This window comes from Eurypyga helias, unplaced genomic scaffold (assembly GCF_000690775.1).
Source record: "Eurypyga helias isolate BGI_N326 unplaced genomic scaffold, ASM69077v1 scaffold22339, whole genome shotgun sequence".
Classification (NCBI taxonomy): domain Eukaryota; kingdom Metazoa; phylum Chordata; class Aves; order Eurypygiformes; family Eurypygidae; genus Eurypyga; species Eurypyga helias.
Genome location: NW_010271688.1, coordinates 1,438 through 11,068, shown reverse-complemented (window position 1 = coordinate 11,068; position 9,631 = coordinate 1,438). Strand labels below are relative to the sequence as shown.

The 9,631-nt window shown below is 42.9% G+C and overlaps 1 protein-coding gene across 1 annotated transcript; it reads left to right on the top strand.

The window, feature by feature from the left end:
- Positions 1–80: 80 nt before the first annotated feature.
- Positions 81–7,476, top strand: GLRX3 (glutaredoxin 3). Its single transcript, XM_010158909.1, has 7 exons — positions 81–248; positions 343–404; positions 2,380–2,437; positions 4,241–4,293; positions 5,426–5,465; positions 5,549–5,641; positions 7,202–7,476. Exons 1-7 carry the CDS (start codon positions 90–92, stop codon positions 7,250–7,252), a joined length of 516 nt encoding a protein of 171 aa, XP_010157211.1. The 5' UTR covers positions 81–89; the 3' UTR covers positions 7,253–7,476.
- Positions 7,477–9,631: the final 2,155 nt, after the last annotated feature.

Below are 9,631 nucleotides of genomic sequence, written 5' to 3'. Positions count from 1 at the left end.
TGATTCTGAGGTTGAGTATGGTCATGGGAACGCTTTGTTTAAACTTTGATGTAATTCCTCTTTTTGTGTTTGCAGGTTTCAGCAAACAAATGGTGGAGATACTGAACAACCATGGTATTTCATTTAGCAGTTTTGATATTTTTTCTGATGAAGAAGTTCGTCAAGGGCTGAAAACATATTCTAATTGGCCAACATACCCGCAGTTGTACGTAGCTGGAGAGCTTATAGGTGGACTTGATATTGTCAAGGTTAGAAATCAAGAAATTCTCAGTTGTGTTAGCTGTCAGAAGCATGTTGTTCTTGCTTTTTACATCTGATAATTATTCTTCCCAATCTCCCTAGGAACTTGAGGCATCTGGAGAACTGGACGCAGTCTGTCCGAAGGCACAGAAGTTGGAGGAAAGGTGTGCTGCGTCATGACGATATTTTAAGTGTCTTTTGAGTTTCCTGTATGTTCATTTATATAGGAGGAATCCCTGTATAAATTTGTGTTCTTTGACTTTATCGGAGGAGCATCAAGATTGTCATTAACTACGGAACTGCTGCAGTTGCTTAATATGTTTTGCTTTCTGTACAGTAAGCATCACACTATATTAAGCTGTACGGTTGCCTATCTGTTAAGCTATACTGGTCCAAGAGGCTTTGCTTGTTAATGTTTGTGTCTTGTTAATTTGTGGTTATAGCAGGAGTAGATTCCTTCTTGTCCTTTTAAGAATTTATTCTTGAAGACACCAAAGAAAATCATATTTTAAATGAGTAGCTTTTGTAGCTTTATTTGGCATAGACTTTGTACACATGATGTCACTGGAGAAAACATGTAGCTTGTCTTCTCAGTTTACTTTATTGCTCATGTCCTTCAGTTCCTGTTTTGTCACCTTGGCAACATGAATATATGCTGCATCAGTAGGAAATGTCTTGCTTCCTGAATCAGATGTATTATCTAGAAACCAATTTGTCTTCCTTTAACCTTCCCATTTGAAGATTCACTATTGTTTGAAATTCTGACGTGCCCCAGGCAGTCAAGCTCCAGATATCTGACAAGTCGTTCTGTTTGAGAAGCTGCTAATAGATGTGGCTTTTTTCCCCGAGTTTTTGTGTGAATAGTGCTGTTAAGGTGTGCAAAGGGGGGCTGGTTTACCAAGAAGGTGGCCTGTACCTTGAAGGCAGGTATGTTAGCATAGATTCCCTGTTGTTGTCTGGGGATGGTAAGAGCAAGTTTTGTATGGTGATAAGGCGCTTTCACAGTTGTGTGTTTATTAATTCCTTTTCAATTTGTTCTGTGGCTGAGGTTTACCTTTTGTTACTCTAGTAGGGTGGCTTGTAAATTGTTTCACCACGGCCACAAAAAAGACAGTTGCTAACTTTTGCAGTTTGGTATTAAATTACAGGTAAAGGTGAGATGCAGGGTGTCCCTGCCCATGGCAGGGGGGTTGGAACTAGATGATCTTTAAGGTCCCTTCCAACCCAAACCATTCTATGATTCTATGAGATTGTCTCAGGGTGGCCTTTTAAAAAGGTTATTTTAGAAAGATTCCTTCAGTCTCTTCCTTCCTTTTTGCAAACCTGCATAAGCTGCAGCTTAATAAAATGAAGGGATACCAGTAGTAGAATCTGTTTTATGCAAAATTACGTTCCTCAAATGTTTGATCTTTTCCCATCCATTAACTGCATCTTCACTTGAAAATGCCCTTGAAAATGGACTTTGGACATCAGCTTGGTTTCAGGAAATGGATCTGGCAGCTGGGGGAAGCAGCTCAGGTTACTGTAGCTCACCATTGCTGTAGCTGTTAAGTTTGCTATTGCTTTTTAACCTAGAGACAGCTTGGTTGGAAAAATTGAGGTTTACATGTGCAAAGGCTGAAGGTCACCGACAACACCTCACTTAGATTTATTTTGCAAAGACCCTGGATTGCCAGCCTGGAATCTTTTTGCATTCATGCGAAGCATGACCTCTTACATTTGCATTCATGCAAAGCATGACCTCTTACAGAAGCTGATCACCTGTTACGCATCTGTATAGAAGGTATTTTGTCCTTAGCAGGGGACTGCTGCACAGGAAGGGGTCTGCTTTTCTATCAGTTGTCACAAAAAACCTTTCCTGAAAGGAGTGGAGTGTCTGAGGGCTCTGCAGGTAGACCAGAAGTGGACAAGGCACACAGTCTCAGAATAACAGACCTATTCCTGAGTTTCAGTAGTGGTTAATCTCACGTCCATAAGTCACTGTAAGTAATTTAAATGAGTAGAGTTGCTTATAATAATGCTTTAACTGCATTTGGTAAAGCTGTAAGATGCTCTTGCCACATCTTGTTTTCCTGTTGAAACAAAGCTTGGGATAATAACTGAGCTGTTTTATGTCTGTCTTTTCTGTGCCTTCTGTAGGCTTAAAGTCTTGATAAACAAAGCTCCTGTGATGCTTTTTATGAAGGGAAGCAAACAGGTAAGGTCAAGTTCTGTTGAAGTGATATTACATTATATTTAAACAGTGACAATTACCTTCTTTCCCTTGCTTAATGAAAATTAATGGTGCTGGGAGGTTATTTGTCTTTTTATTTGGTGCTTCTGTAAGCCATAGAAGGGCAGTTCCTATTTTGCCAGATGGAAATGCATAGCTAAGATGGAGCTAGCAGTGTTAGAGTAAAACTGGGGGAGTTGATGCCCTGCGGAGGTGGCTGTCCCTCGAGCTACAATTCAGGAACGGATAGATGAACTGTGCATGTCCTTTTGGTCTTAGTCTTCGCAGATAATGGATTTTCTTCTGATGTTCTGAGTGCTTGCCCCGCCGAGTCTCTCCTACTTGAGACATACACCTTGACTATTGCCCAAAAATTTATCTCTGGATAAACTCTCTTGAGTATTCCCTCTGTTGACCTAATTGGATTGGGTGTCCTGCCCTTTTTAATTTGCCCGACTTCATTATGCTTTCACAACTGCATTTTAAAAAGGCCGCTAGATGTTTTTAAGGCTGAAGTATAATGCCACATAGCAGAAGTAATCCATCGGCTTTCTCACATGCATGGAATGGTCTGTGCCTGGTGTCTTAGCCACACACGATTATCTTGCTCACTGAAATAAAGATGGCGACTGAAGACAGCTGCTGACAGTTAGGATTAAAATAACAACAAATGGCTGTAAAGCAAAAGGTCAGTCTGTTGCTTGGTGTTGTGGTCAGAGTAACCAGGGGATAAACCGTTCGTTCTGAACAGCAGGGCGCTGCGATTCTCCCTGTCAAAATCGCTCGAACGGCCCTGCCCCAGACTAAACCCTGAACAGGAATTGTAGGTAGCAGTGGGATGTTGGGAGAGCTGTTTATACCGGGTTGTAGAGGGGTACGGAGGCAGAGGACTGAGCTCCTTCGGGACTTGTCTTTCCCATGTCATTTCTCATTCATGCCCTGAGCCTTCTCTGTGTAGTAACAACAGCCACTTTTAAGAGTGTAAGAGGCTGTGTCACTAAAGAGTTTCCTCACCACTGGAACCTTGTGGGTTATGCTGACTCAGCAAAACAGTGGGGATGAGCTAGTTGTGCTTCGGTCTTCTCAGCAGATGCACTCCTGTCTCCTTTAACATGCGTCCTGCCTGAAAAGTGCAGGAGTTTGGGCAAGTTGCTTAACACGTTCTGATTTTGTTTGAGCTACTGGTGGAGTGAAATCACTGAGACGAAGGGATAGTCTGGATTAAAACCGAAATGTCTCAAAAATGATGGGTGTTGTATGTCCTTGTACTGCCAGCGTGAAGAGCGCGCGGTAGATAGTTTCAGTTGGGAGTTGCTGTGTGTGCACCTATTTACCAGTTGACTGCAGGTTGCTGCTCTCCCCACAATGGAAAGGATGGCATATGTCTCCAAACAAAACACGTGTAAGGCATTTACACCCATCCTCCCTACAGCTTTGGCTTTTTCACCGTGCAGACAATAATCGGGCCGAGCTAGTTTCCAAGGTGGTATTGCCAAACCTGGAAAACAGATTCACCTTGTATCATTTCACACAGCAACTGAGTAAAGTGTTTAATATTCTCAGTGTTTTCATTTATTTCAGCAGAGAGTATAAAGAAAGAGACACCCAGTACTATTTAAAGCTCAAAAATACAGATGAGAATGAAGGAAGGATGAGCAGTGTTGCTCATCAGGAAGGTCATCACTAGCATAAATTGGTAATAGCTTCAGTGTAGCTTGAGGGCCTGGAATTCTGTGGATTTAAATACTGCAGATACATGTTTTAACATATGTATGTTTTGCATTCTAGATGGCAAAATGTGGATTCAGCAAGCAGATAATAGAAATCATAAATAGTACTGGGTACGTAAGTGGCTTTTTATTTAACTGGGGAAGCCAGTTCTGTTTGAACAACTACATTTTATAAATAGTGTTTGGAAAATATTAGTGGAGGACTTCCCCAAACGTAATTTTCTTCGTTTAAGAGTATTTTAAAGTATTTTTATGTAGAAGCCCATAGAGTACATCACTACTACACTCATTTGATACCAAGCCAAATGCGATGTGTCAGGTCCTTCGCTGCTTTAGCGCTGCTGCATCGTGATTGTCTGGCTTGGATTAGGGAGTTTATTGCAACAGTGAATTTTTTCTCCTTTTTGCTGTGATTGTTGACATGAAAGAAATCCTTCCACTCTGATAAGCAGCTCTTAGAGAGGTCCCTCTTGATCTGCTTTCTTAATCTTGGAGCTTCTCATGTTATCTGGCCTCAGTTTTCCTCTTCAAAGCAGTTCCTTCTGTTGTGATAGAGATGAGCATCATTTTCCTTTGAACAAACTCCTGTACTGCTGGTTAGAGGTTAAGCAGTTGTCTCGATTACTAGCTGTTAGAATGGGCTTTTGGAGATAAAAACTATATATCCGTGCACAGCTCAGGAGTAGGTAGCAGTTACTCAAATCACTGCTCCTTGTCGCTGGCCCCAGTCCCTTGCAGGAATCTACTTAACTTGCTCGTTATTGAAGAATGCTGGTTCTTCGAATTCTGGGAACTGAGTACCAGAACTCGTACCTGAGTCAACAGAAATCAAATTTACACAGGCATTTTCTTTTTGTGGATTTACACAAGTGCTCTATGAAGATGGTGAAATAGCTGCAGCTGGCTGCTTCCTTAATAAAAGCCTCCAAAGTGCGTGTGTGTTTGTGGGTTTCTGTTTTAACCTAATAGTGAACAGAATTACTTTGAACGTATTTTGGCCAATTAGAACTAAGCTCCACAGCTGAATTTTTCTACTGCACTGGACTGTCATCCGTGCGTGTAAGAAGTTTCCCCTGACAGTTTACGTTTTTTACATTGCGCATAAGATGCTGACTTTTCACCTCCTATTACCTGCTCATTCCCATTTGGAAGCTTGTAAACATCCCCATGTTGAATTTTTGAGCGTCTTGCATTGCAAAACTCCACAGTAGATGATCTTGTTTGTTATTTTTTTTTCCCCTAGTGTTGATTACGAGACGTTTGACATACTGGAAGACGAAGAGGTAATGAAGTCTTTCCCTCACTGAGGATTTAATTGTTGCTTTTACTGAAGTTGAAATTCACACTGAGGATTATTTTTTCTTAGGTGCGGCAAGGATTAAAAACCTTCTCCAACTGGCCGACATATCCTCAGTTGTATGTGAAAGGTGAACTTGTTGGAGGGGTGGATATTGTTAAGGTAGGAATGGGTGAGTCTTGTTCAAGATGTAAATTGACCGTTTGTTTAAAACTCTGGAAGCGTTTTCTGCCTGTGACAATCAGAAGTTCCTGTGTAGTGACCCCGGATCTTGGAACCGAGCGACGTGGGTTGAAAGGAGCCCTAAATCTCCAGTGTTCTCATATGCCAAGGGGTAGCAGTGAAATGTATTTTCCTGACAGCAGTCAGTTACTGTTACTGTAAAGACCGTTTTTACCCCACGGGTACATTTTTACAGGTTTCTCTTCCTGGTTTTACTTCTGACATTGCTTTTCTCAAATAAGGTGGTTGAGACCTTTTTTTCCTAGCAGTCAGTCTCATTCCTGGAAGGAACTGAGGTTTATTGTAGTTGTTTGAACAGACCCTGAAGCAACAAAAATAGATCTGCATCTGTTTCTGTGGTTTTTGATTTTCGTAACAGAGCAGGCACAGTGTTCTGAACCCCCAATACTCCCGAGCCCATTCTTGTCTGAATGTTTTATAGCCAATTCCTCAGACGTCGTAACTCCTGGGAAGGTGCAATCAATAAATCTCATTTCGTTCTAAAAATAACAGTATTACTGAAATTATATAGATTACTTTAATCTTATCTATTTAAGAAGTGTGGGGGTTATTTTGGTGATCAGCAGGTGCAGTCTTGGGCGTCGCAGAGATGCTGCGAGATGCTTCTCTTGCTGGTATTTAAGTATGTCTGCTGGCATTGTTGGGCTGTATTAACTTTTATGGGTGGGTAAATGTCTGTATTTTAAAATTCATTCCATAAAACAGCATAATGTGGAATAAAATGGACAGTTGTTTCTCTTGAGATGTGGGAGAAGAGTATATACTACACAACAGCACTGGAACAGGTTGCCCAGAGAAGCTGTGGGTGCCCCATCCCTGGGAGTGTCCAAGGCCAGGCTGGATGAGACTTGGAGCACCCTGGGCTATGGAAGGTGTCCCTGCCCATGCAGGGGGGTTGGAACTAGACGGTCTTTAAGGTCCCTTCCCCCCCAAACCATTCTATGATTCTATGAACATGTTATTTTAAACCCATTTCCTGCTGTTACTGATCTCCTTAGGAAGCTAACAGCCTCCTAATTTGAATTTAAATCATCAAGATGTGAGCAAGCACCTCTTCTTTAGAACTCTTAGAAAACTCATACTGTCTCGTGACAGTAACAAAATTTATCAATGGATGGTCACTTTTTAATTTTGTGGGAGGCATTTTGGATGTGTAAAACTTTGTGGAAGCCTAAAACATATCTTGAATTACATCTGGGAGGAGGTTAATGAACAGAAGCCAGGGGGTTTACCTGGTAAAGTTGGTAACAACCAATTCTTTTGAGGGTATATCTTGTTTCCTCTCTTGCTAAATAGACATACAGTTGAACTTAAATACAGCTTCCTGAGCTTCAGTGCCCTGGTCAGGAGGGACCTGTTGGTGCTCATCCAGTGTGTTCCCTTGCCCACCGGGGAGTTGATTTCCTTATCCATAAACTGCCCGTTACCGTAATCGCAGAGTGTACAGAGACAACTACTGCTGTATTTGTTTCTTTACAGGAACTAAAGGAAAGCGGTGAATTGTTGCCTGTCCTGAAGGGAGAAAATTAATGGAAGAGGACGGGAACACTGGGAGCAGAAACACTCTGAACAACTTCATTTGTAGATCCTATTGGAGCAATATACAACGTAGCCTCGTGCGACCCCTCGGGAGTGAATAAAGACAGCTGGTGTGCTCCGTCTTTCACAGGGCCGTGCTGCGTATGAAAATGGGTTTCCACTGGAGATACCAAAATGTCAAGTTCTTCAGATTCAATTAAAATGTAATGCTAAAGAACCTTGGGGTGGTTATTACACTCGTTCTGTTGTATTCATTGCATCTAGATGTAAGAATTGAGTTGTGACACGGCTGTGTGTTGCAGTGCTATATAGGACTAAATCTCATCTTTTTTGGGCTCAGCTCTCATTAGGAGAATATGGATGGGTCTGCCTCTGTGTTACGGAGCACATAACTTTCTGTCCTTCTTAATAATTGTTTTCATGTCTAGTGAGCAAGAAAAATACTACCGAAACCTTAATCCAGTGCACTGTTAGGAAGTGGTCATTAATGAGTTTCAGTGGTATACTGTGCATCTTCATTACCTAAGTGGGCACTGTAATTGTTCGTTTCAGATACTCAACCCATTTTACTGTAGCTTTTTGGCCATATTTAAATTATGGTGCAAATGAGCCAGTGGACAGTGATTAGGCCAGTCTTGGTGTATCCTCCGCGCTCCTTCGGTTAGATGGGAAGGGTCACTTTCTGGGCTATGGCTTTGACAATTTAAATCGTGTTAATACACAGGCCCCCCACTTGTGCACTCAGAGGATTTAACTTGTCTTTCATCCTTCTTTCACTACCTGTAATGCTCTGGGATGTAATGGGCTGATAAACCAGCTGCAGTGCAGGTGTACTTGCAGGGGGGTATTTCTCTTTTGGAGGAACATTTTCTTGCTTCCAGGTGTTGAGTTTCTCAGCATCTGTGCTAAGACTCAGGAGGTTTTTGTTTTGGAAGATGTTCTCCTGTCTGAAAAACTGAAATGTTTCTGGCTAAGTACGTGTGGACCGCAGGCTGTGGCAGCAGGGCCAGCTGCTGCTGACTCCTGGCTGTGCGGTACTGGCTCAGACTGCTGCGCCGAGGCTGTGCGCAGCGAAGGGGCGAGGACATCTGCTCGTACAGAGGTCTGGAGCTTGGGGAGGAACTAGCTGCCTTCGACACCCAGGAAATGAGGCACTGGTGAGCCGGAAGGCTCCTGAACCTCCCCAGTAACGCTTCAGCAGAGGTATTGCTGAAAGTCTGTTTCTCGCTGGTTCTGGTGTCGGTTGTGCTTGCAGAGAAACTGCTCCAGGTTGGATGGTCAGAAACCCTGCTGCGGAGCTGCTCCCTTGTTGGGAGGGGTCAGGGCTGACTGTGTGCTCTCCGAATGTGCCGGATGAGTTGGGCGGCAGCAGCTGAGGGGTCAAGTTTTGGAAGCAAGTTTGGGGCTTTATTGCCTGAATTCTAAATATAACTGAAATACACTAAACCTGAAGCAAGGGTTACTGGGATCAGTCCCAGACTAGGGAAGGTGCTTATATGTGTCACAGAATTCTTAGTGATTGATAGTTAATCCAAGTGTTCATTTTCTAGGAATAATTTTAGAAATTACTATAAAATGGTATATGTTATAACTTTAAAACCAGTATTAATTGCTATAAAGAATCTTGTCCCTCTCATGCAAACACGCCTGACTTCATCTCAGAGTGAATTGGAGATGCAGCCCAGCAGTTGTTGGTTGTAATTGTAACCTGCTTCATATAAGAAAAAAGACAGCAAAAAGTAACATCCCTGTGGGCAAATTAGGAGTTAGAAGCTTTAATTAAAATAAGGGTTAAATACAATATGCTATTTCTTGCACAATAGTTTTCCTTCCAAGTTCACTACGGTGGGATTTAACTTCTCGAGGTTTGTCGAATCCTGCTGATACGTTCATAGTAGTGCCAAGGCAGTAGTGAACAACAGCTGTTTCTCTGACAACTTACGTTTTTAGGTTCCAGTGCTACGCTTCGTACACCACTAAGAAACTTATTCTTGAAGTGGAACTACAGTGCTGCTGCTGCTCGTGCTCCGTGACCGTTCTGGCGCTCGGCTGCGGGTCTCCAGCTTTGGTACAGCGTGTTGTGTGCTCGCTCTTCTGTCAGAATGCCTTGTGAACCCCCTCTGTAAGTTAAAATGGCACTGGGGTGGGCTTTTTTGGACCAAACCAGGCTTTCTGGAAATGAGCACTTGGAAAAGCGGTGTCGGAGGAGCGCTTTTCTGTCCCTCGGCTTCCGGCGGCAGTCGGAGTGCGGGGTGATGCTGAAGCAGGGCTGGGGAGCACAGCCCGGGGATCCCCCCTCCGGAGCAGGTCACGCAGCATCGGCCTCCAGCAGTTTAATGCTGTGAACACGTCGGCATTTCACGCCGGTGC